Source organism: Prinia subflava, chromosome 5 (genome assembly GCF_021018805.1).
Source record: "Prinia subflava isolate CZ2003 ecotype Zambia chromosome 5, Cam_Psub_1.2, whole genome shotgun sequence".
NCBI classification, from domain to species: domain Eukaryota; kingdom Metazoa; phylum Chordata; class Aves; order Passeriformes; family Cisticolidae; genus Prinia; species Prinia subflava.
In genome coordinates, this window is record NC_086251.1 from 32,499,894 (window position 1) to 32,527,841 (window position 27,948).

A 27,948-nucleotide genomic window follows, 5' to 3' on the forward strand; every position below is an offset into this window, starting at 1 on the left:
CATGGAAAGATTAAACTAACAGAAAAATATTCCAGTGAATACAGTCAAAAAGCAGTTCTTTAATTTTTAAATTTGCACAGCAATAACAGAGTCAAACGAGCCTCTGAAATATTTTGGAAAATGTCACTTTGCAAACCTTGTAGATTGCTTAAATGTTTATTAAAATGGACCAAAAGCCAAAATTCTCTGCGTAAAATAAATACTTTGTCTTTGCTAAGTAACAATATTTGTGAACAAAACATAAAACTATAATTTTCATGTGTCAAACACAGTAACATTTAAGATTAAATGTTGGAGTCAGACTTGGCATTTTTTTCATCGTCCTATTTACAAGCTTCTCATTAAGACCATTTACCTCACATTAGCTATCAACATGACTAACATTTTTAAAGTTTGCTCCGTGACTAAAATAAAAACAACAGAAATGTCCTTTTACCATAACTTAACAAAAAGCAGAACCATACTTTTATCATCTAGGAGAACATGCTGTTATAAATACAGCTGTTTTTCATCTACAATTATATAAATAACAAGCATGCTGCCATTCACAAGGATTTTAATAGATTATATATAAGCAATAGATTATATATAAGCAATTATATATGATCTAGAGGAGGATGGCATGAGTTTTTATCTTTCATTTTTATTGTACTTATTTAGGATCTTTGTCTTCATCTGAAAATTGTGGAACAGACTTCTTTGCTACAACATTATCCAGTCGCTGTCCTTGCAGATACGGGTTCACACTCTGAAAAAGTTTAAAATTATTTAAACTTATTAGAAACAGGGAAACAGATAAAAAGGTAACTAGGATAAGTGAACATATTTATGTATTTCTTATCTGTCAGATATTTACAGATTTGGGAAAAAACTGCTTCCAGGAATTAAATCTAAAAGTCAATCAGTGTTTTGTTTCTAATTTTTTTTCTTTGGCACAAGAATTTAATTCAATCCACTGAAAGGAATACAAGCGAAGGAGGACTATCAGGAATATAGAATGATCTGAATTAAACCCTACCTTTTTGCTCCACTCCTTTCCTCAGCTCAGCAGGGAAGCAGAAGCAATTCTAACTCCCTAATTCTTGAGGCAGGAATGAACTTGTTTCAGAAGTACAGGTAAGCTTCAGCTTAAATCACTGGCTGGCCCCTGATGGACATTGTGCTGGGACAAGAATTAGAGACCACAATAACAATTTGACCAAAGCCTCTTGTTCAGCCTGTCTCCTCTCCAGGAAACCCCTCCTTGCTTCCTCTCTTGATGCTGAGATAAAAAACTGCTGGCAAAGAAGCAGAGCCAAACAAGGTTCTGGCATAGAAAATGGCTCTCATAGCACTGCCAGAAGAAGGGAATGCTGGAAAGATTCCTGGAGAGGGTTTAACTTCACTTTGCACCATGCAAGCAGCACAATGTGAAGCTGAACAGATCCTGCCTCAAAACTGCTAGGAGGTCGTAGATGGAGTAACGTAGAAAGCCTATGTTTTATCTATACCAATGGAGTAAAATCTATTTACTGTATTTGCAAGTGGCAAACAGTTCAATGGAGCTTCAGTATTAAGTATAATTTACACCTGCTTTCTGGCCTGTTACAGTTTCAGTGTAAGCAAAATTCAAGTTTATGTTGTCTCCTCCACACAGATACAGTCAAAAATTTTAGCATGAAGGTTTTTGATGCCAATAAAAACTGTTTGTCCAAGGACAAACTTCAGAGGAATGTGAATTTTCCAGTATCTCCTGATTCTTCTCAGGCTGACTGTATCACAGAAATCTTTACTTGAGATATTTCTCTGCTTCTTTCACCAAAACTTAAGAATAAAAATTATTAAAAAAAAAATCAAAAAAAAATCAGAATGGATATGAAATATTTACTTTCAGCTTTCCCAAATTTTTGTTGAATCTCTGGAAAACATTTGGTTGGGGTTTATCTGTCCTCAAGTTTAAGCTCTTGGGTTTCTCCAGATTTGTGGATGCTATCATTAATACTCAGTCAGAGCAGCTCTTTTGCTTACATCTGTTGAGTTTTGGGTGTTTTGCCTGCTGCAAGTAAAAACATAAAAATATTAAGAATCAGAAATGAATGTGGAAGTATCTTTGAAAACAAACTAACTCCAAAGGTTTAAATTGTTAGAAATAAGATGTATGTAAATTATTTGTTTGTGTTTGTTTAAAGAAGTTCTGTTTAATGTTAATTTAGTGAAACTCAACTCTTGCATAAACTTCTAGGAATTATTTGAAGATTCCTAGGAAGATTAATTGGTCTTTTTTTTGGAATAGTACTTGCTTGCTACTTTTTGAAATAAAGTAGAAGAGAATGAGACCACATAAAATTTTGAATCCTTGTTAACCAACAAAAGAAAACACAAAATGTAATGCAAAACACTTTGGCTGATTTGACTGAAATATGTTTAATCCTATGCAGCTGTGCAGAATTCAAAGCAATGCAACTTTTCGAGCACCTTTGTATCCAGCTCTGAGCCCATGGCAAGTTAGGGATCACAGAAGTGGTCCTGACACTGCTGGACAGGGCTGGCTGCAAGCACAGAAATTAAAAAAGGGGAAGATTTGCTAATTAAAATGAGATGTCACTGTAAGGCTCCTTGCTTTGCAGTGTGAGTGCTGCAGAGAAGCTAACACAGCAGCAAATGGTGAATCCATCCCTTTACTCTACACACTGGTTATATGCAGGCATGCTTGCACGTGTGCTGATAGAGGTACATTTAAATATATCAATATACACATGTGCTTAGAAGATGTGGTTTTCTAGACCCCAGAGTGCCTCTGTGACTGTTTCAGAGCCTTGTATAGACACAACAGGGTTACTGCCTACACTGTTAGACAGGACTTGTTTTACCTCAGATGGGAACATTCAGATGGAAAAAATCCATCTATTGCCAGACCCCAAAACCATGTCTGTGCAGAAAGGCATGGAGGAGAGGCAGGGAGCACAAAAGGCAGGAGGGGAATCCACTGGACTTTTTGATTTCTAGAAAAACACTCTGCTGCTGACAGTTCTAGGTTACTCTTCTGGTGATAAAGTGGAAATTCTGGATTGTTCATTAAAGCATTAGCAATCACTACAGTATTACCCTAAAATAAATTAAATTCTAATAAATTTAGCATTAAGTGATATGTTGGTGCTGGGTAAATAAGTCTGCTGTAAAGCAATTCACTTCCAAAATTCTGGGCTACCCCATACCACCTGTCAAGGGTCTTCAGCTAGTACTTCTTTTGTATCCAATTATGTCAGTCAGCTCACAGAAAGAAAATGTTCTTTTGTTTCCCTCATGTGTATGTTGCGTGGATTCTACTTTAACATGCTGTTCTAGCTATTAATAAATATTCTGCTGAATTATTTCCAGAATAAATTCTACTTACTTAAAAATAAAGTCAAGTGCCTACACTTTTTTACTTTTCAGCTAACAAACTGAAAAATCAAATGTAAGCATGAAGCAGATACTAAGCTCGGGTCAGATCATTAACTTATGGTTGAAGTGTCAACTGCCAGTGATGTCTGAATCAGGAAGAAATCAACTCATCTTCTCCCTTTCTAGCAAAGACCTAAAGTTTGAGAGTTAATAAATAGTCTTCACTTATGCTTGTTACTTTAAATTATATTTACTTCATTTACAATGTAAACTCTGCTGTCATATTTTGAAACGCTACTTTCTGGCAGAGAGCTAGACTGTTCCTTTTTGTAAAAATAATACACCAGCAGCAAAGCTAAAGACGTCGACTCTTCCTGAAAGTGATTTTTTTTTAAATAAAAGAAAGCGTTTTACCAAAAAAAGAGTAGTGAGGCAGACTGTGCAGAATCTCTCTATGCCTTCCTTGTTACAGCAGCAGAACAATGAGAACCCTTTCACTGTCATCTTTCAAGCAAGTGGGACACAGAAACATAAGTTTCATTTGAGGGAGATCAGATAAAGAACCACCTCTAGTGTTATTTACGCCCAAAAATATATTCACACACATAGATAGTGGTAATTAAATTTACTAATATTTTTAGTAGGAAATTTCAAATTCTGTTTCAGAGATATTTAAATAACTTTAAATGACTTTAAGCAAATAGGATCAATTTTAAAAGACAGATAATATGAAGTTTTATAATGTTCTACACTTAAGTGTATCTTCTGAAAGTAAGAGGCTATTTTGAGAAATAGATCTTGTACCCAGTGTTCAGTCCTGAAGGTGGCTGTAGTAGTTTATCACAGAGAGTCCCTGACTTTATACACAATCTAAAATATAACAAGGATGTATTAGACTATGTCTTCATTTTAACAATACAGTTTAAATTTTTATTCGGTCTCTAGATTATATAGGGGCTATGAAATATTCCAATAGTTACCCTCTTTCTTCTTTTTGGACCACCACTGATTTTCTCAAAGAGTAAATTCTTGCTCTGGAAGGGAAAAAAATCAACATAGCCATCAAATCCAATACACTCTTCTATTAAAATACTACTTCTGCTATTAAATATTATCAAGTCTAGAGGAGTATGTAGTTTTATATGAGAAATAAACCACAAATAAGTATTAGTATATTCCTACTAGTATTTGCAGATCTTCAGCAGCAGTCACAGCCTTATCAACAATTCAAAACCAGTAATTTTCCACTATGTTATCCCCCATGTTCAGGCAATAAGTGCTTCAAGTACGTGCTGTATAGTCTGGATGTTCCCCATCACATGATACACAGTATAAATACATAAATACTTTTTTTTTTGAGGAAAGTCAGAAGGAAAAAGGAAAATAAGAATGTGAGGGAGACGAAGCAGAAGTCCTGCCTCTGGTATATCTTTCTATACATTTGAGGTGACATAAGAACAGGAGCAAAAAATATTTGCTTTACGAGGGATTTTCTAATTCCTTTTAAAAACAGAAATAGGCGTCATTCCTACTGTTTTGCTGTCTTTGCTTATTCCCTTCCAGATACATCAACACTTCCCAGTGCAAAGTTCTGCTGAAAGGAGTTCAGCGCCAACTCTTCCTTTGTTTAAGTAGTGCCCTCAATAAAGTTTCTAAAAACCATTTGGTCTATAACATTTTTAATGGCAAACCTTTTAAAAACTGCCAGAAACATCTTGGCAGAAGAGAAAGTTATGATGATGAGAAAAGAAAAAAGAAAAACAAAACCAACACAAAAAACCCCCTCTGACCATAGTTTACATAAGTGCATCCACATATTGTTGTATTTCTTATAAGTAGTGAATTCTAATAAAGTCTGGAATAACACACACATGTTCAACACATTTTGTTTCAATTCTCTGTTATGAAGAAAACCAAAACCAAACCCTAACCTGAAAATTGAAGGAGAGAAGAATTACATGTATAAAAGCAGAAGACTATATAAACAAGGCCATTAATTCTGCTATAAACAACTGACCTAACATTGATTATATAAATAGAAAGTGTAATTCTAGCATGCGACAAATTCACCAAACACTTCTAACTCTCTCTGCAGCCTTGATATGAGAAAAAACAAACATTTTCAAGTGTTACAGTGAAATCTGCCAAAATTGTCTGTTTTGTACTTGTGTTCATTAAACCTCAAATTCGCAAGGCCTATCGCTCGTCCAGCCTCAGTTATTTTGTCTGAGCTGTTCAAAAGGGAACAGAGATGAAGTTGGCCAAGGGGGACATTCTTGGCTAGTCATTTATGTGAACTCACTTCAGGAAAACTTCAATTTAACATTTTAAAGAAACTCAAGGATGCATGAATTACTCTCCTTAGGAAACAAAGCACCATCAAAGCTTCTCTTTGTAAAGTATTTGACCTTATACTTTCATGAGTGGAAAAAGGGTGCTTCTGAAATAAAAAGAATTTCATGGACTACCAGAGCTAGCATTTCTGTCATTCTGAAGAATTCCTGACAATTGCACTGTTCCTGCTCAAGGAAACTGTGTTTTGTTTAGTCTGTTTTAGAATGTTTTAAGACCCTAAGTACTACTGTAGCATTATGTGGAGTACAAAGCAAATATGGTTGTGGAGCATGAGCTATGAGCATATTTGTGTAACAGGAATCCCGAAAATTTGTTCCACTGCGTAATGGCCTGACCTCATCAGACACCAAAATCTGCCCAGAAAGTGTTCATCCTTCACTGAGAGGTTGTTAAGAATGAAGGCTCAGAGTTTTCTTCAGTTAAAGATACACCTCATGTAGAGACATGCTGTATGTGATTTGCTACTTCTCCCTCACTCCTGGAGCCTCCTTTGCATCCTCTTGGCTACTTGGATTAGAGTACTACAGGTTGGGATTGGGGTGAAAAAACATCAGTAGTTAAAATGCTTTCAACCAACAAAATATGTAAGAGGTTTTTAGATTTGATTGTAAATCATATATTGTAAATTATCCTTTGTGCAAGGCATCCATTTGTACAAATTATCTTTGTGCAAGTGGATGGCAACAACACTTCTTCAAACCATCTAAAGAGCCAATTTGCAAGATGCAAGAAAGGCACACTCCAAAAGCGTCTGTGTCCTATAAGGAGAAGTCTGAACAGGGGATAAAACCCTAAAATCTTAGAAACTATAGATGTACACAGGGATAGAAAACTCCCAAAGTCATTCATCCTACGATTTCCACTGTCCCCTCTATGTTTTCCACATATGAGCAGAGGGGAGGAGAGTACAAGCCGTGGATCTCACTCTATAAACAGAGTCTGTTCCAGAGACTTCTCACAGGCCAGCATATCGATATATGGAGTTGTCCCAAAGACAGGAAAATTATTCCCCTTTCTTCCCACTGCCAACCCAGTATATATTTATTATAATTTATATATTTGTATCTGCAGATGTATTAGCAGTATTTACACACAGCATTTAGCATCTACATAACCCTACACTTTGCTGCACAGCTTCTAAACTTGCATGACCCTTCTAAAATGTGTCTGTTATTCACAGGATACTGCAGAGGTCCCACAGCTTTGCAAGCATGACTGACTGTCACCGAAACAAGCCAACCTGCCAGTCTGTTTCTGTCCCAGTAGGACAAGCAGGTCCTTTTTTTCTGACCTGCTAATGTGATCTGGGTTTTTCTGTGGTTACACTAAGGAATGCATGTTGGCTCCTGGAAAGGACGAGTCACTGGGAGCTGTGACACTTCCTCAACCACACGGTGGTGGGGAAAGGCCGGGGAGAAGCTCCCCCAAGAGCTGGGAGCACGTGCCAGCCTCCATGGGTCCAGGAGATGCTGGCTGCAAGGGCTGCAGCTGGGGATGCCTGCCTGGTGCCCACTCAGCTTGCAAGAGCTGTGGAAACAGTCCGTAAGCACACAGCCACCACAGCCTCTGGGCAGGCAGTCCTAGGCTCTTCAACAGGAGAAGCAGGAACAAACTGCTTGTGGGCAGAGGGAATTTTAGCTGCTGGGGGCACTTGGAGGATGAGGAGTTACCCACGGGGCAGCCCACAGCCAGCTGTGTTCATGGTTTACAACTTAATGCAGACGACAGGGAGTGCCCTAAGAGGTGTGATCTACTTCAGCTCTGCTTTATAAGACCTCAAGCAGCTAATTTTTAGAGTGCTTACCTGATTTACCCAGAGAATTAAAACTAACAAACCCAGCCCCCAAAAGATACCGCTGTATTTATCTTTTTACCACGTAGTAATATGCAAGTAGGAGATGATCAGGGCTATTCCCCTGCATCTAGGCAGAACACTTGCTCTTGCACATGACCAGCTGTTTCATCTCTAATTAAAAAGATCTGGAGTTGGCTAAGCTGCAGCTAGATATGATTACTGTTTAGTACCCAAGAGTGTTTTAATCCATACATGAGCAGCTTTTTCCCCTGAATTAGTAGTGATGGATGGAGACACAAAAAAGCTTAGGATTCACTAATGATTTACTCTCATTTATTAAGTATATATGTTGCTGATGACAACACAGTACATATTGCTTGAATTTGAAATATTACTATAGGCCAAAGATTTACAGAAGTGTTTTTGTAGTATTCAGAACGGTATTATGAAAGTAAAGTACTCATGAATAGTAAGAAAACTAACAGCCTTATCTGGCATAAATAAGAAAGTTCACCATCTGGTGTTTTTTAAATGAAAACCTTAGATGGTAATTACTTAGAATGCAACAAGTTTCCAGAATTTGGATTTTTGGCACGATTCTCTCCAGAAATTTAGCACTCGCATAAGTAATTAAGACTATAAATCTTACACTGGTTTGATTATGAAGATGATTCATTGTCTCAAAATTACAGCAGCAGAAGAGACTGCCAAACATGTCCATTTATCGATATATGCTTACAGAGCACTGGTTCAGTGCAATCTTAAATGGAGTGTTATAACAATGTAAAATGAGATTTCATTATTTGCTCAACAAGCATAAATTATGATCATTGTTATTGTTTTCCTGGCGCCTGAAAATGGATTTGGGATTGGACATTTTAACTGATGTAATCCAAGATTAAGTGGCAGAGCTTTCTTTGGAGTCTCTAGCCTGCAGAAAGAGTCTAGCTGCAGTTATTAAAGTCTTTGTATGCTCAGAGCAAGATTTTTGCCCTTAGTGTAGCTCACTGTGTTTATTATATGTGATGTGTCAAATAGGTTTTCAATATAATACAGTGCATAACCTGACTAGAGGAAGAAGCAGTATCAAGTCCTCCAAAATCCTAAAGGTGGGGGGGATTTCTTAAAGCAAGTTGTCTGATCCTAGATTTTTTAAGGTGTTTTAAGCTGCTGAACTCTGTCTATCTGTATTTCTTTCTATTTTTTATATATGTGGCTGAACAGAGAATAGTCACTGAACCTGGATGTTCTTTCAGATTAGGGCCATCTTATGTTTTGAAATCCTAAGATGTGCACTAATTTTGGCAACATGTTCACTGTAGTTTAAAATGCATTTTTTTCATTTACCAAGCTGTCATGCTTTGGGACAGGTAATAGAACAAGGATTTCTACTTTCTGTTTTTCTGGGGTGTTTATCTATCACAAGCACTATTTCTATTTTTCAGATCAAGTTCACCTTTTTTAAGAAGTTTCCCTTAGGGTGGTAATTTTTCCAGCATTAGGACAATATTGTCCTCGTGGTTTCATAGTGTCCCACACAGCAGACAATACCCAGTTTCACCTGCAACAAAAATAAGCAAGAAGCATGTACTCACCCACTTGCCCCTGTTGGGATAGTCATGCTCTGGATCAAAAAGGTGTTGGTGCAGTTGGTATTCCCTGCTGAACTCTGCTGTGTCTGGGGTGTTTTCTAGACATCCATCGTCAACTGCAAAAGCAAGACTGAGTGCTTAGTAGCTTTGAAACACACAATATGTGCCACATTAGTCAGCAAACTTCTTAAATGCAATCATGCAATTAAAAACATAAAGGACTGGATGACTAGAAAATACTAGGGTTTTTTTGTTTTGAAACAAATTTGTTGGAACATATTTGTTTTTTAAAAAACTCAAATCCTCACAACTTCATGAAAATGGAAGGAATTTATTTTCCAAGCTCTTTCCCTCCTTTATGTTTTGCTTTTAATTATTGGACTTGATTTTACCTAGAACTGCATCCTGTTCTGATTCAGGAGGGATATTTTTTTTATTTTTTAAATGCTCACAAGTAGTTCTAGAAATTGGTAAGGCAATACTTTTGAGGGTCATGGTAAAAAAAGTGCTGTGAGCAGAAAAAGAATTTCTCTCACTGAGTAGTTCTTCCTGGAGCTCCATTTCTGGTTTGCTACTTTGTTCAAACTGGCTGAAAATCATTTCTGCATCGTAAGAGCTCATAAAAATGCTGTGTAGCAGAAGTTTTATGATGTAGACATTTCTGTAGATTGATAACTAATCTGATTGGTCCAGAAACCTCCTTAAACCACAACAGATGGTTTTATAGACAGTGTCACATCAAGATGGTACCCTTTTCAAAATCAGCTTATGGTCTTTTTACCAAAATAAGTCATCTTTAGCTTAAACAATGTTTCAGCCACTTGAGGCCAGAGCAGCTTTTTGGACAGAGTCTGCTCCTGGTGCTCCCAGTGCTTTGCCAGCATGGGGAGCTTGCAGTCCAAGCTCCTCTCAGATATACCCAGGGAGATCCTACCAGCCAGGGCATGATGCTGGGCATGCAAACAGCTGCATCTGCCAGAGCACAGGCACTCCAGAGCACACACCTGTGCACCTTCCCTTCTGTCCTTGTGTGTCATCATGTAAAAAGGCTTGCAGATGGATTATCTTTTTCCCTCAGATGTGGGAAACAGTAAAGACTTAAAACTGAGTTGATTCAATGACCTGAGGAGGTTATTCTGAGTTCAGCAAATCCAGCTTTTTTTTTTTTCTTGCCGGGATTGGGAGAAAATAAAATTGCCAAGAGAAAACAGGGGAAAATTCTTCATACTGGCTAAGTAACTCAGAAACTATTAGAACACTTAGAAATCATTTCAGTCTCATCAGGGACAACGTTATATCAAGAGAGAAACAGGTGACAACAAAAGTGTAGTAGACCTCAGAGCATTTGTGTCTTTTGGCAGAAAACACAAAGGGCAGCTGGACACATGGGTGTCCTCTGCGACTGCTAATCCAAAAGTCTTCAACTCAAGTGCTCCAGGCTTATGTATTCCTGCTGTGGAATGTGCATATGTAGACAGTGACTGGAAAAAATTGTTTTCCATTAAGCAAATCCACAGACCTGATTGAGGAAGGCCTCTGGTAATTTGTATGCATAATACAGTCACCACTTGAATTTCCATTTAAGGCTCTGAAAAACATTTTACTCTAATCCTAGCAGATAGTATCTTCACTCACAGCATACCTATGACAGAGCCATTTATCTGAGCAGGCAGCACTTCCCTGCAAACTCCCCATGTGTTCAGATCTGACTGTATTAGCTAACAACTTTTATTTCACCTAAGAAAGAAAACTTGAAGAGATTTTTAAGGCATTTCCCTGGATGCCACGTTTTTAGCTTATTTACCTAATCATGAATAGAAGTCTAATGGGCAAGCACAGAAGATAGAAAGTACACGCGTGTGCTTGTGTGTGTGAGAAAATCTAAACCCATCATTTGCAACTTGTCAGACAACAGCTGTAGTGAACAAATTGGAAGATGAGGTAGTTTTTTCAGAAGAGATGAAGGCATCATAACCAAATGGGCTGTAATAGAAAACAGGAAGGGAAGACTATTTGAAATTTTGTCAAAGTTTTGAATGAAATGCAAAAACACTTCACAAAACTTTTCATAACAAATATTATTTTTTGATGAATTCTAAGCTAGTTAGAATATTTTTAAATAAGAATACAGACAACTGTTCCACATTATCCAAATAACATAAAAGAAGACTAAACAAAAAACATTTTGAAAGGATCTCTTAGCTCACAAATAAAAAATGAGAGAAAAATAGAGTGCTCATTCCCGGTTCCAGTTCCCAAGGCGGCCGATGGGTGTTTTACTACAGCTCTCAGTACTGAAGCCGTTCCCTGGCTCCAGTACCAGGAAGGAGGTCCCCTCTCTCTGGGTGTGTGCCAGGACGGGCAGGGCTCGGCGCTGCGGGACACCCCGGGCACGGCTCCGCGTGCCCTGCGCCAGCGCCAGCCGCGCGCAGCGCCGCGGGCACGGCCACGCTCCGCTCCCTGTCCTGGCACTGATCACCCTCAGCGAGCCGTAAAGACACGGGGAGCAGAGCCAAGGTGTCTTAAATATTGACTCATGGTCTGGGTTGGAGATCAGGGCAGACAGCTTCATTCCTCTTGGCACAATGAAAGTCTCTAAAGTAAGGGTAAATCTCATCTGGACAGAATAACTTTTTCAGGGGCCATCTTAAAAATGAACTCCCTCAGCAACACGATGCTCCCATAAATCTAACTCTTCTACTCTGAGGTCAAGATGATTTCTTCCATGTGACCTTCTCATCCATCATACAGCAATACAGGACGTGCACATAGTAATTAAAAAAAAAAGGGAAAAAAAAGCTCATCTGAAACACTACAACACCTAATTCCTCAACAATTCTTCTCCTGGAGCAGAGAATGAAAAACACCCTAATTTCTTATCACGGGTCGTACAGTGCTGAAAGATATGTACAGTGAAGACAGAGGTACAAAGGCTGCAGCTGAATTACCTGTTTTTCCAATAGGGCAGGGATTTGGAGGGTCAGGATATCCTTGATCTTCACTGAAATCCTTTGGTACGTTATCTCCTGTCAGCTCAGCCACGATGTTTGGGATATTGCCATAAGGACCCAAGTGCTGGAGACCCTCATGTGCACCACCTAGCAAAGACAATTGATGCACAATCTTTTTACAAGATTAAAAGTGTAAGTACTTCAGCTGGTGCAAACAATCTGGGCTTCAATTTAAAATATAAACTCTCTTTATACATATATAATTGTTTTAGAGACAAATCCAATCAAGCATCTCTTTTAGAAACACAACTATATGACCTAAATCCAGTAACTTAGATAATTAAAGATGAAACTAGGAAACAGCACTGGCCACATATTATTAGTCTTATGTTTGGTTTTTTTTCCTTGACTGTGAAAGTTTTAGGCAAGAAAATGTGAAGAAAAAGAAATAATGAAACCTGATGCATTTAAAGCCAATCATCTTCAGTCACTGATACTATTACTGTTCATTACACCAGCTAACAATAGAAGATATAGCAAGACAGAATCTTGGCAAGAAGATAATATTAGTGACACTGTAGAAAGAAATACTACCTGCACAGCCTAGAAATACATTAATAAATTAAGTCCCAAGAGGGCTTAAGATATTAAGGTCTCTGGGGACCCAGGGTATTCTAGCAAATTTGGCTGTGTACACCTAGAAAAATTATTTTTAAATTAAACCAATTCTTTAATGTAAATTTGCATTTTCTGTTGTAATGATGAAAAGTGGTAAAGAATCATTGTTGTTGATGGGAATTCTTACTCACATGTACCTCCACAGTAGTCCATGTGTTCCAAAGCATCCCAGTCAGTGACTTGGCACCTTTCCATACACGATTACCCTTTCCCTGTGGGACCCAGAGCACCATTGCTGCAGGGTTACAGCAGCATTGTGCAGCAGGTTTTGTAACTCAGAGGACAACAATGGGCTTGCCTGGGCAACTGCACCAAAACTGGTGTGCTGTGGCCACCTCCCACACACCTCAGCTGGGTGCCTTGCCTTTGAAAAGTGGGGTCTTCCACTAAAGATTTGGGAACAAAGCTCAGGCCACTCTCTCTCTCTATGCCTCTACAAATAATTATCTGTCCCAGATCCTTTCTACATGCCTTACTGGCCAAATGCATCCACAGGCTAAACCCCAGCTGCTTGTGGACTTTTTAAAATACTATTGTACACTATTCTTTTGAATTTCAGACAAATACAAAGTTTCAAGCATGTTCTTTTTCCCTGACAGTCACCACACACACTGCAGCAATAGAAATGGTTGTGTGACAGCAAAGAAATTATTTCTTTTAAGCCCTATATAATGAGGGATAACAACATACAGTCAACATATAAATTCTACTAACAATGAACTGAGGAGAAAAGGAATTTGAACAATTGGAAAATATGAGTTAAAGAGTGAACGCAGACACAACTGCTTGGGCAAACAGCAAAATCACCATATTATCACCAAGTAGTCTTATTTTAAATTTATGTATTTTTCATAGATGCAGAAGACGTGAATAAAGCCTCTGAACATGAAAGTTGCTCCAAAAGAATCATTCAAATACTCCTGTCCCAAATTACAAATAAACATTACCAGCCTAAATAATCTTTTATACAGCCAAACATTGTATACTAACATAATCACTTGAAGAAATTCCTAAAAGAAGGCACTCAAATACAAAATTCATATTTTGTATCAATTTCTACATTTAGAAATGGCAGCTGAGGCAAATTTTGCAACTTAATTTTGCATCACTTGGATGGCATTATAGTACCAGAAGCAAATTAGTCTATAAGCACATGTATTTTCATTTTATTTACACAATGGACTAAAATCTAATCAATGTGCTAATTTTCCTCCTCAAGTACAAGTCTCTTATTCATTAATGCAGTGCTGCAGAAAAGCTTTATAGACACATAACAAACATGAATCTACCCCTATTAAAAAAATGCATCTCTGTTATATGGGGGTTTCACTTGTAGCTGATCACGAGACCTGGTACTAAAACCAGAACAGCATTACACCCACTCTGAACTTTTATTATACATTTAGTCCATAGTCCACACAAAGATGATGCTCATAACACAATAATGTTATGGTGATGTGGTTAAAACAAAGTATAATATACATTTAATCTAATGTAATTTAATACAATGTCTAATATATAGCATAAAATACTTCTTTTGTCCTGAGTCCCTTCAGATGAAGATTGATTACATGTATGTACTTAAAAGCATCAGGTTGTGATTCTGCTGTAAACTACAGAACCACATAATCAATACAAGTTTGAATATCTTGTATACACTGTGGTTCACTGTGGGACAATCCATCAGATAGAAGCCTATCTGTGCTTGCATGTGGTGCAGACCTCTTGGCACCACAGCTCCATCCATAAAGAAAACAGAGGTACTTAGCAGGCTCCAGTGTGCTATATACACATGTAAGTTTAAACCAACTGCCAAGAATTGCCTTGACTGACTACAAACCAATCTTTTTATATTAATATAAAGGATTGTTTCCTTTAGGTATAAATGTCCAGTATCATTTGAGGGTTTTTTCCTTTCTTTCTGAAAGAGCTGCAGACAATAGCACCTGCTCTGGTGCCATAATTTAGCACACTTGAGTGATTTAATAGCATCAGCAAAGCTCATCCCTTATAAACTCTGATAAATAGTGCACTCAGCAAAGACTACAGTAATAAAAATGAAATGCTATGAATAGAAGAAGTTTGGGTATAATGTACTGTAACTCTCATTAGTTGCCTTAGTTTTGGCATTATAACATTACTGATTTAAAAAAAACATATTAGGATTAAATACACTGCAGCTACCAAGTCAAAATACTGAGATAAAAACATATACAGTCAGCTACAAAAATAGCAGAAGATAAGTTTCTTGAACCTTGAGGCAGAGCCTGAAAGAAAAAGACAACTAAATACCAAGACATTTTTCATAATTTCCTATCCAGAGAAATCATGAGACACATCATTGTTAAATTATTCAAACTTGGACTATCAAAACTCCAGAGCAGTACAGACAACACCCGTGTACTGAGAAAGGATGAGCTAGATAAATCTATGGGTTTTTTCCATACCTCCTTACTTATATGAACAGGCTTTTCTGTGCCACATACTAGCAAAGGAAAGACTCCAAAACAATCAGCTCCCTTCCACATGCAGGATTTCTGTGAGCATTTATTATTAAGTATTTCACATTCCTACAGCATAAACTAGAGGTTTAGGCCTCTTGGGCTAAGATCAGTATTGTCCTAAGTAAGCTTTGAATTTCTTTGAAAATATATACATATATATAGTCATCTAGCACTAGTCTCGAACTGTTGCAGGGCGGAAAACAAAAAAAGAACAATGCCTCTCACCATTACTATAGTTCTGGAGAAGTATTTTACCAGTTTGAGTTAGAGATCCTTGGAATGATTAAAAGTTTAAAGTGCATACATTTCAGCTCATTTCTTCAGAAGAGCAATACTGTCTGTATGGGTTTCCCACCTATGCAGACAACATAACCACTCAAAAAACAACAACAACAAACAAACAAAAAACCCCAAAAAAAGCCATAAAAAACATAAAGAGCAACTAATTTCTTTCTGATCAAACACATCCACTGAAAATGCTGTTATTGCACTGAAGTTTTAGCTGCTGCTACCCATCTATTGGTAGTGTAAAGCACAGTGGGAACAAATCTATGGAGAGTGATCCCCCATGTCACATACAAACAGGCAAGAGTTGTCCCCCAGAAGAGTCAGCTTAAGAAAGTCAATGAGAATGGATTTTCAAAAGTGAAAAATGATTGCAGAACATTAAAGAGAAACAAGAGGACAAATGTGCCTTTCAGTCTCATTGAAACCATTTCCCATGTCACAGTGAAGACAGAGTTACCCCCATTACCAATTCAGAAGAAAGGCAGTCTGGCCAATCTTAACATGGAGATACAAAATAGGAAGGATCCTGAGTATGTGTTGCGAATAAATCAATCCCAAATCCCAAGTTAAAGCCCTTTACTCAGTGAGTCACACTAGGTGCCTCAGTGTGTCCAAGACCCTCACAGATTCACAGGGGAATCTTCTCCCTGAGCAAAAATCACATCTCTTATCTTGACCTGTACAAACTCCAAGAAGCATGAGCTGCAAGGGAAGCCTGGTATAGCTTATCCCATTTGCCCAAGGTTCCTGAGGGAGCAGATTCATATTAATCAGAGATGTAATACCATACGTCCCAATTTGCAAAATCTTTTGGTAATCTGGACTACTTGTTCTTATCACTGGGAAAAATCTTCAAGATTGTTCACAGTGTCTCCTCAACAAATCAGAGACACATCTTTTCCCTTTGACAGTGTCAGCTTCCCATACTCTCCTGCACTTTCGCCCCCAGTAATCTTGCCATAGCTACATTTGTTGTGTCATTGTCACATTCAAAAGGAACATCTCCCCAGTCGAAGGCAGGTTTGACAGAATCCTTCCCAGTGCTCTTCTATGTTAAACTGGGACACCATCCACTAACTTATTTATTATCTGCAAGACTACCCATCATGTAAACTCTCAAAAAATCCTGAATGCAGAGAATGAATTTACATTTTCCTTACCCTTTCTAACACTTCTAAAGGCTTTACTGCCCCACTGCTGGTAATTATAATTCTGCTAGCTTCATCCTAGAGAGTCCCATCCTGCTTGCTGAAATTGATTAAGCACAGGAAGTTGTGGGAAATGGATTTGTAGAGAATTCTTGAAGCCTGACAGAAGGCTCACATAGTCTTGTGCATCTGTGAGCAAACCTTGAGATAAAGTATACTGACTTAGAAAGGCCATGGAATAGGACAGACATTGTTGTGACAGAAATTGAACTAGAAACAAGCTTCAAATGATGACCTTGCAAATAAACCAGGTATTTTGGAGAAACAGAACTATGAAATATGTATTTTAGCAAGACCCGCGTGGGGTATTTTAATAGATGACTGGCTTAGAAGGATTAGCAGCATTGTATGGCAAAAGCTGATAGGCCAAAAACACTTACAATGTGTTGTAATTAAGAAATACTTTGGCTTCTGACTGTGATGGCATGAATTGTAACATCTCACCCTTCTTGTGAGACTGAAAAAGGAATAAAAGTCTTTAAAACACCTCTCAGGAGTCCCATCTCTGGGTCAGAAAAAGGGTTTTTCCAACCAATTGGTGTCCCAGTGTGTGGCAGATAACTCAGCTAATTTGTCAACTTGTCAGAATGCTCCGAAGTAATTTTTTTGTGAACTACCACTAAAATGTCAGAAAAATCCTTTTTCTGACAGAAGTGAGAAGAACTGAAAAAAATTATAAATTATGACATTTTGTCTATTCCACAGAAGCTGCTAAATAAGAGAACAGGAAAGAAGAAAAAGCATAGGAGAACAAAGAATGGAAAAATGCAAACCTAGCCAACATCCTTAACCATTCAAGAGCATGCCTCGAGAAACACAAAAACACTGCAGCTATACATGCTCAGGCATCCCAGATTCCAGAGTCAGCTTGTCTTCTATTTAATGACACAAAGTTTCTTAAAACTATAAAGACTAATTTTCTTTTTCTCTGCAGAGGGACAATTTTTTTCTTAAGCCTTAAGCACACACATCGCACAATTACTGACCTTGCTTTCAGCAAATAATTCAGTTTTGTCCAATATTTTAAATACAAACAGTATAAATATTTAAGATATAAAAGGCTCTTACTGTGAAGTGGTTAGGACCAAAGTAATGCCCATGCATCTCACAATTAATTTATAACAGTAGCTTGTATGTCATTATTATTCAAATTGTATACACAATAAAAAAACCCAGCAGCCCACTTGCTGACAAAGCAAAAAAAAGCAAACTCTTACGCCTGCCTTGGTTGAACAGTCCCCTAATGGAGGATATTAACTTGTGCTTCAGCTGAGCAGTGCCTTTTGCACGTCACCATGTGGATAAGCTGACCCATTTCACACACACAGTGCATCCTGCAGCACACAGCCTCCCTGCCACCCTGCCTTGCCACCACACACCAGCAGAGTGAACAAAATAAAACCAACAAAGCCAGCAAATTGCACCCTCCTGTCACTGCCACAGCACAACCTCCCTACTGAGCACGTGTGCACCCCGTGGTTCTGGGAAACAGGGCAACCAAGGGAGAACAGTGACCTCCTTCATCCCACGAGGGATGGGACACTGTGTCAATCCTATTAATGTAAATGTGCCAACAGAAGACTGGAACACTTCATTCACTGGCACTTTATTCACTTGACACCAGCTGCATGAGAAGTCCAAATTCTCCATCGTGTCAACACATTCAGAAAAAAATACTCCTTTCAGTCTGGATGCACCAGAAATATCCAGAACATCCACGTTTTGCCTCTACTGCTCCCCTAAACTTCAGAAAATGTGTGTTCATTTCCCCATTCATATTCTCTCAATGCCATTTTCCATGCAGATGGCTCATGGAGTGCCAGCTGGTTCTCCTGCAGGTTTAAAACCTTCCCATGCCTGTCTGAGAGCTGCTACAAGGCAGATTTCCCCACTGCCTCCAAAGACCTCCTAGTGAGCATTCCCAGTGCAGAGCTAGAAGGCTCCAGCCTGTGCCCTGGTGAGCCAGTATTACCTCAGAACTCCAAAAGCAGAGGGCTTGCCATGCAAAACCTCCCCAGTCAAGATGAGGCTGCTTTTGCACTTGGATAAAAGCACTGGCACACAACCAAGATGCAACAGAGTGGGGAGATGAAGAGCCCTGGTGGGTAACACCAGGCCCAACGCTGCTCTCTGGTGCTGCAAAAGGGACTCAGGTCAGCTAACTTGATGTACTAAAGCATCCCAAGGGTAAGAACCAGCTTCTTCAGCTGACAACATTCCTCTCATTCATCCCTGCAGCTGAGGGCACTGCTGAGCACACACACCATGGGCAAGCACAGGGAGAAAAGCTCTGGATACCTTCAGAGAGTGCCAGAGATCCTATCTCCTGGCACAACACCAAAATCAAGAAGAGTAAGAGTCTCTTCTTTCCCTAGATTTCTGAAGTATCTCTTCATAGAACCAAGTAAACTTAAAAGTATTTTCTTACAGTAAGTTAATTTAAAATTCAGGTGGGAGCATGGGAAATGCAGCTGATTTTGAGAACAAATGAAAAAAGGCATGCTCACAGAATATGCTGAGTTGGAAGGGACACACAGGGATCGAGTCTGACTCCTTGCTCTGCATAGGACACCCCAAAGCTCACACCATGTGTCTGAGAGTATTGTCCAGAAGCTTCTTCACCTCAGTGACCACAACCCCGAGTAATCTGTTCCAGTGCCCAGCCACCCTCTGGATGAAGAACCTTTCTCTAATATCCAATCTCTTGACAACCTCAGGCCATTCCCTTGGGCCCTGTCACTGCTCACCACAGAGGAAAAATCAGTGCCTGCCCCTCCTCTCTGCCTCATAAGGAATTTGTAACTGCAGTGAGGTCTCCCCTCAGTCTCCTCCTGACAGACAAGCAGGGAAAAAAAATCTTTGAAAACAAGACCTCATCTTAATTTGGCCAATCTTCACTCACAGATTTTTTTTTAAATACTTTGGGACCATATTCCAATGGTAGATGGAATTTTACATATTCATATTCAATTTCTCTATACCTCCTGCCAATATCAGAAAACACAGTTACTATAAAGCATCAGACAATAAAGAAGCTATCATATTCCCTCTCCTCTTCAGGTTTCTTACCTCTCCTACTGGATTTGTCCCTCTACTAACATGTACAAAGAATAATTGTGGCTACAAATTCCATTCTAATTGATCAATTACCTTTAGGTACCTGACAATCTACTTAATTCAAAATCCCTACAGGCCTGCCATCTTTCTTTCCCAAAAGCTGCTGGAGATGGGACTCTTTCTCCTTTGGTGGCATCTTTTAAAGATGACTTTATGAATAGCAGCAGCAGCAGTCTGTACAATGTAACAGTGGCTAGTAGGAGGTTTTATGAGTTGGAGTCACTTTTATCTTCTTGGTTCCTCAGCAGAGGTATGCGATGCCTGCACACTCTCCTGCCATCACAAGTGGAGGATGTGTCAAGAGAAGATTTCAAAGCCTCAAATCTAAATAGGTTCCTCAGTCAGATCTACCTGCAAATAACAGAGATCTAGAAAGAAAGGGGGATTAATACTAATTTTTTCTTGTGTTCTCCATTGAGTGACTTCTCTGACAAGCACACTAGATTTCAGAATTCCCCCTGCATGTTCCCAGCCACACTGAGAACACAGGAGTGGCAGCTGCACCCCTCCTGCAGCTCTGGGGCATCAAGGAAGTCAAGCAAAGCTCAGCTGTGGCAGAGCTCACAGTGGTAACACCTACCACCTTTGTGGATCCTGCCCTTGTTCCTCAAGAGGCAAACGTGAAACACATCGAGGCAACCTGGTATGACCTCCAGGCAGCAGCACAAACACCAGCCTGGCTTATTATTATTCACTGCTGGTCATGGCTTATCAGTTCATATGGAATCAAGGATACTGCAGGCCCAATTTTCAAAGACTTTTCCTTGATAAAAATAAAGTCACACCACCTCAACATTTTCCTGTTTGTGGAGTTAGAGGAGTAAGCATTTTATGTACAGTTTCTTCACAGACCTGTGCCATACCACTCAGATAAAGAAAATCCACTGTAAGCCACTGCTGTCATTTGGCACCGTCATTAGCTTTTAAATTCAGAAATTAGCATTCTAAGGCACCTCTCTTATGACATGCATCACTGCCTGATACTCAAATTCTGGTTATACTTAACACTACAATGCAAAGAAAATAGGTATTTTTAGTAAAATCTATACAAATCTAGATATTTACACATTGGATAAAAATCTGTAGGTTTGCGACTTCCATTTTATCTTAAAAATTTGAGATGCCCATATTAAATTTTGAAATCATATTTTCTGTGCTATTAAGATAATTTGAAAAACAAAAAACCAAAACCAAACCCCAACCAAAAACCACAATAACAAAGAAATCAGCCTCCCTGGCTGTGGGAGGTGTGCCCCAGCTCAGCCCTGTGCAGCCAGCCCCAGACTCCAACACTGCTCCCCGTGGATGCTGGCACAGAGCACCCAAACTGGAGCAAAGAGGGTGCAGCTGTCACACTGCCGTGTTTGCTCACCCCAGATATCCTACAATTATTACCTGTAGTCACGCAAGGATGTCCAAATACACTGGGGTATAAGCATAGCACACATTAGCCCTGTGTGAGTGTGTGAATGAGTGCAAAGGTCATTTCTGCACTGGTTTCACTGAGGGAGTTCATCAGCAAAAGTTTCTGCAGCTTTCTAACACAAAGATTTTACTGTTCTTGTAGGAAATAAGTACCTGTCTTGCAGCTATGATACAGGAGAGACAGCAAAGAAATACACTTATTTGCTAAGAAAACCTTTACTTCTCTTATTAGTAAACAAAATAGGCACTATTAACATGCATAAGTGATGTGTATCATTTTATGGACAGTAGGTTTGATGTAGAGTGTTAGTTGCACAGAGTCCGTGCTGACAAGCCATTAATTACCAGTTGTTACTAGACATATTTGCATAATGTTCCAGACTCTCTTGAATTTTATCATCTCAATCTGACAAACAGTAACTACATTTTTCTAAAACAATAAATGTGCTTACTTCCTTTCAAAACAATGAAATAAACCCTAGCCTGTTTCCAGTAGCTATGAGGAGTCTCTGCAGGAGAATCAAAAGCCTCCCTAAGAGGCACTGTATTTTTAAAATTTCCTTATACCTACAAACAATCACAATTTAAGAGACATCATTTAATGCTGTCACTGAGGTGACAGCATTATGCCTTTTCAGGCTTTGGCTGTCATGCCAGCACCTTTACTAACAATCATTTCGTTTGAAGTGGTTCTAAGAAATAAAAACAACTAAATCAAACACAAACAAACAAAGCACACAAGGGGCTTTCTGTTGTGCTGAATTTATGGTACAATGCAATGGTATTTGCAAAAGGAAAATGGGACTTCACATTTCCAATTATGAGGTGCTATAAACTGCTCAAGATGAGCTACTGGTGCCCCCGTGTGTTTAAGTGAGACTTTTGCTGTTGTCCTATGCAGGGTATGATAGGCCTGAAATTCACATTACACGCTTATTCACTTCCACTCCTCAGAAAAAGGAAAACAACTAAAACAATAACAAACAGAAAACCCTCTTAAATACTGGCACAAAATTGTAAGCATGCAAGGAAAGAAAAAGAAGTGTGGCCTCTTACTTCACAAATGCCCTGCCAGAGAGAAAATTTAACTTCTATGTTTTTTGAACTGTTGAATGCATTTCTTTATTTCATTCTTTTGTTCTCTTTTAACATAGATGCAGCCCCTTTCTTATCTGTAGAAAGCTTGAATATAGCCCAGTAAGGCTTGCATAGTATTTTAGTGGTAAGTACAGAAACACTGCTACTCATTAAAAACTCCTATTTTGTTTTCTGTTTCCCAGTCTTTTTATAGATGCTGCTAAGTGACTCCAGTGCAGCTTTCTGATAAGATGAATTAACAAGGAGAGTGAATATTATCAGAGAAATTAGACTAGTTAATATGAATTTATTACTTTTTGGAATCGAGGGATGTACAGAAAGAGAAATCTCTTAAGCGGCCAGCAAAAGCCAGCTGCTCCCCAGACATCCCTTTCAGGTACTGAAAACATTTTCACTTGATCCTCCTCCAACAGGATCTATTTGGCTCTGGCCATGCTGGCATGCCATGCACCATCTCTGGCTGCAGTACACGAGCAGAGGGAATCAGCCAGTAAATTCCCATTGCTGGGACAGGTTTGTCCTGTCCCATTTAACCAGCAGAGCCCCAGCAAAGGAAGAGAGCTCACGCTGCCTCTGCACCTCCCTGAACTTCACAGTCATTTCCTGGTACATTAAACTTTCTATCAGGCATTTTCTAGACACTAATACTATTTTAGCAGCCTGAGCTGAAGGAACAGTAAATTGACAAATGCAAAGTTAAAGATTAAAAAACCCTCACCAAATCCATATGTGTATAGATTTCTACATAAGAAAAGGCAAAAATTTCTCTCAATTAACAAGCTGTAATTTTTTAAACTGTCAACAAGAAAACTACCTGATCCCTTCAAAAAGGGAGCACATGTTTCTAAATGTATTTTCTGAAAAGTGTCTCTTTTTTTCGTTTTCTTTGGTATAGAATATATTTCTGACTAAATTTCAAACAGACAAGTCAGCCCTAAACTTCTTTTGGGGGGAGAAGGGATTGGGTGGGTGTGAAGGTAAGGATGGGAATGATCATGTTTACTTACTTGCAACACATCCACCCTCTGATTTTTAGCATTTTAAAGTCAAAATAGAATGATTAACACCAGAAGAAATACAGAAAGCTGAGATGGAAAATGAGCATGATCAGGAAATCTGCTTGTGAACTAACAGCAATATTTCCATTGTGTATTGAAGTATTAAGCTCTTATTCATGGAAATAATAATAACATGGGTGATGTTATTATAAAAATCACTCAAATTTACAAACATTTTATTATAATAAGGTTGCTAGCGTAAACTTGTTTATATTACGGCAGCCTAAATTTGTTTGCAAATTCTAAAGCCACAAAAATTAATTTTTCCTGACAGTTTGTGGCTTGCAAGCATACACATACAATGGGTGAATTCTCGGCCTTTAGAAAGTCAGTGGTACCTCTGGAGCTGGGGCTCAGCTGAAGCTGATGGCAGTGACAGCTCTCAACACTGCTGCAGGTCTGTGCTGCTGGGGCTACTTCTGACAAAAACCTTTTCTTGAGTAAAACAATTTTCTGTGGGAACATACTAGATTTATTAAGGTGGAATTGACAGAGGGTTGTCTTTATGCTGAGATGCAGTATCTAGTCAAAATGAGAAACAAATGCACTCCAGAGCAGTCAGGGCCTTAATGAGGAGAATACAAGCATGGAATTAACTTGTTTTTTAAATTTTTACATTGGTCACTGAAACCCGTGGTCTGAAAAGTGGTTGGAAGTCAACACTTTTGGCAGCTCAGAATTTCTGATAAATAGTAAGTATTTCATACCCAACTCTGCTGCCCATTACTGTCAGGCAAAAAATCCCAGTGAAGACAGAAGAGGAGCTTGGAAGAGTAGCTAGTGAATTACCCCTTTACCATGATGGTATTTATGATGAAAATCCTGCTTTGCTGTGACACATTCTAATAATTGTAAAACCTCTTTCTTTCCTTCCCCTTTAGTTTTCCTTTCTATTATCATGAAGAAATTTTTAAGCACTTGCACACAGAATTATTAGCCAGTGATAAGTGTGAATATGTTATGGGAAGTCTTGTGACTTATGGTGACTTATGTGACTTATGGTGAATTCTTCAGAATGTGAAACTGATGTTATTTAAAACCATATGGACTTATTTTTCAGAATGAAATGCAAGTTTTGATGGATTAGCTATCCTGTAATTCATGGTCTATGTTTAAAAATAGACTTGTGGTAAAAATTCTGAATTATATGTACTTTTTAAAAAAAAGCAGTATGAGAAAATATTGTGTTCAATTATGTAAGACCACATTAACCTTGAAACTGTAAACAACACTTCCTTAGGCTGAAGTTTCTGATCAGACAGTTTTAGACATATCTATCTGTAGATAGACACACAAGAAACCAAAGAAAGAGTGATTACTATCTGAAAAACTCACCACAGAATACTCAGTAAAAAGCAACATTTCATACAAAGGTCCCTTTTGCTTGCCTATTTCTACACTGCCTGATAGCACTCATCCCACAAAACTATTCTGCTTTTGCAGAAGTTTCTCCATAGGCTGTTAAATATCCATGGTAGGCTTGAAAAAAAGAATTCATCTTCATCTGAGCAACAGGGGAAAGTTAAACATGATAAATGAACAGAATTTATCACCTTTCAGTTTTACTCTGTTACATACATAGATGGATTTTTTTATTTAAAAAAGGAGAAACAAAAAAATGTTTGTCCAACCTGCTGTTTGTGGAAGACTGTACAGACTGTAAAACTAGCATTACTTCAATCTCACAAACACTAGAAAACTTCTGATTCTTCTACGAAGAGATGCATAGTCTCATTTTCCTACCACTGTAATTAGAAAGTGACATCAAACAGCTGAGATTAAATATTTGCCAGAGATTCAGGCTTGCTTATATTTTCTAAGGTTTCTCTTTTAAAAAAAGTGTCTAGGGAAAAGAGGAAAATGGAGAGTAAAATGACTCACTTCTACCATCTGTCCCAATTTCTCTGTGTATGAACATTCATAAAGGAGAAAAGGGTACAGACCAAATAATCCTCTTTAAACTTAGCCTCTGTTATTTAAGTTTGCAGAAGAACACAGGTCTATAAAAGTTTATTTGGAAAATACATAAACTTAGGTCTGCAATTATCTGGTAGAAATGCCTATTCAACTTTAATCCCCTCCTCAGCCTCCATTAAAGCAATTCAATCTGTTTGGTTAGGACAGTCTGTAGGTCTGAATGAGGATAAAACAGAAAACACAGCCTTAGGAACTGTGGAGCCTTACTGCACTGTGTTAGATTGATTTAATTCTGAGAAGAAGGTTGAGGAGTTCTGCCCTGTTTTGATGCTCACACATAAACAATAATATTTGGAGTTTTGTACCTTCAACCTCTTGCTGTCATGCCAAATTAAAAGTTGGTTTGTTCAGTTAAAATAGCAACACACTGAGACATTATCTCAATATCCTAACATTTGAGCTAAATATTTCAAGTTATTTACATAGCTATAAAAGACTGACACCAAGGAAAACTTACACATTGTGAGATCAGAGGTACTGGCCAAAAAGAATGAAGTTGAGCCGAGAGCATTCGTGGCTTTGAGGTGCTACTGGTGGACACAGGGAGAGGAGCACCCCCAGTGTAAGGTTTATCCCTTTATCTCACATGGCACCACAAACACTTGATCTCTTCTGGTTTTCAAGTATTTTTCTAAAAATCCATGGAATTTGGGCTCTAGAGATAATATTTGTCTCATGTGAAATATATATGTAATATATTTATACATGATATTCAGGAATGATTTAGCAAACCCATCGTTTTGAAGCACTAGGGATCAGACAATGCCAAGACAACATAACTTTTTCTGCAAAGCCCCTACATTCAAAAATCCCACTATTTCTGCCAAAATCATTTACATTAAGGAAGGTGGAAGATGGATGGTGATTTTAAATCAGAGATGAAGCAACAACATGGTGAAGAAGTCTATGACTTTAAGCTCAGGATAGTCTTCCTGCATCTATAAACAAAACATTAATTATTACCAAAGCATACTAATAAATTAATCATAACTTAAATTAGAAATTAGCTACCTTCAATGCTCTGTGGACCAACAAGATTGGTAGCCTGGTGTGCTGGATATTCTACCCGGGGTCTGGCAATTCCCAGTTGCTCCATAACCCCATGGAGGAGCCTCTGAATGTCTGCTTCAGTAACCCTGTCGGGTGTCCTAGGGCTGTGGCTAAAGGCTGAAGCCAAGCCAAACGCCAGCAGAAATATCATGTTGCAAAGCAAGGTAGTTATCATGGTGCCAGCCACTTTCATCCTGTCAAAATGAAAGGAATTCAATTATAAATTAAAGGAGGGGAGGAAAAATCCTATACACATGGTGGAAATAGCATCTGATCCTACTATTGGGCTTTACAGTTTACTACCACAGGTTCTGGGGGCAGCTGGAAGTCCAGCCAGCCGGAAACCGGGTGAGGGGAGCCCGGGAGGGAACAGGGTGGGTATGTTCTTCTCTTCTAAAAGCAATAGTAAGCAGCGACCTGCAGAAATCAATTTGCTGATTTCCATTTTCCCATAACATTAATTAACAGTCACGCCAAACAAAATAAACCCACTTTTTCATTTGATGAGAATATGTCATCCACTACACCCTCCATCCCTCCACCCCTCCATGTTTATCATGCTATTTATAAAGCGCTGGTCTAAAAGCCAAGAACTCTCCATCCAGGAATTGTGTTTTCCAGGCTCTACTCTTGCATTGCCTGAAAAATCAATAAGAGACTGCCGAACAACCTGGATATATTTTGTTTGCACCTTAAGACAAAAGGTTTCCGACTTCAAACGCACGGTATTTCCCACCTGAGGCAAACAGGTTTCGTTTGTTTCCTTGAATCCCTTTCACTAAATGGCTGCACAGTGTAGTTTAATTAGGAAACAAACAAACAACAAAAACCAAACCAAAAACACCAGAGCCAACAACAACAGAAAACCCAACCCGACAAAACACAAAAAGCAAGTACCACTTACTGTCTTCTGATAGGCTGGATTTTAATGAAAATGCTTCTTTTCTTAAAGCTCCTTTCCCCTTCACATCAGAGACTGATTCAAATGCATCACTTCCAGTCCCCTGGATAAACAACCCCCTCGAGCTCCCCTTGTCCTCCCCAGCACACGCGCACTGCCCGATTTCTCCACGGCACACGTTCGCAGATGCTCCAGCCCCGGCGCCAGGCACCTGGAGAGGTCTGGGAGCAAAGATGGCTGCAGAGCCAGCGCTGGGAGCATTCCCCGCTGCGCCTGTGCGCGGCTCCCCCACCGCCCCGCGCTCCTCCCGCTCCACCGGCCCCGAGCCCCCGTTTCGGGGGAAACCATCTGCTTTTCGCAGAACATTCCCGCTGCCCTCCGCCGCCCGCAGCGCCGCGCCCCTGGACAGCCCTTGCCCTCTGCCGGGGCCCGGGCCGCAGCGCCCCGCTCACCTCCGCTCCCGGCGCGGCTCCGCGGGGGCGGCTCGGCGGCCGCGCATCCTCCGTGCGCAGCCACGGCCGGGGGCTGCCCGCAGGTACCCGCCGCGGCCGGGGGCTCCTGGGGGGCTTTGTCCCACTGCGGCACAAA

The 27,948-nt window shown here is 39.2% G+C and overlaps 1 protein-coding gene across 2 annotated transcripts; it reads right to left on the bottom strand.

The window, feature by feature from the left end:
* Window positions 1-39: 39 nt before the first annotated feature.
* Window positions 40-27,944, bottom strand: SCG5 (secretogranin V). Of its 2 annotated transcripts, none has more exons than XM_063398816.1 (6): window positions 27,813-27,944; window positions 26,421-26,653; window positions 12,054-12,203; window positions 9,109-9,221; window positions 4,344-4,397; window positions 40-748 (listed from the first exon to the last, which is right to left on the bottom strand). In XM_063398816.1, the coding sequence occupies exons 1-6, from the start codon at window positions 27,857-27,859 to the stop codon at window positions 653-655; spliced, it is 693 nt and encodes a 230-aa protein (XP_063254886.1). In that variant the 5' UTR covers window positions 27,860-27,944; the 3' UTR covers window positions 40-652. The 2 variants fall into 2 exon arrangements, with proteins under 2 accessions (XP_063254886.1, XP_063254887.1); XM_063398817.1 differs by lacking the exon at window positions 27,813-27,944 and adding an exon at window positions 27,364-27,609.
* Window positions 27,945-27,948: the final 4 nt, after the last annotated feature.

What these genes read in the sequence shown, in the direction of transcription:
- SCG5 (XM_063398816.1), bottom strand. Translation starts at nt 27,859, where the DNA reads ATGCGCGGCCGCCGAGCCGCCCCCGCGGAGCCGCGCCGGGAGCGGAG. An exon ending in GAGCCGCGCCGGGAGCGGAG is followed by an intron (nt 26,654 to 27,812) that starts GTGAGCGGGGCG and finishes TCATTTTGACAG; the next exon opens with GATGAAAGTGGCTGGCACCA. An exon ending in GTCCAAAAAGAAGAAAGAGG is followed by an intron (nt 749 to 4,343) that starts GTAACTATTGGA and finishes AAACTTTTTCAG; the next exon opens with AGTGTGAACCCGTATCTGCA.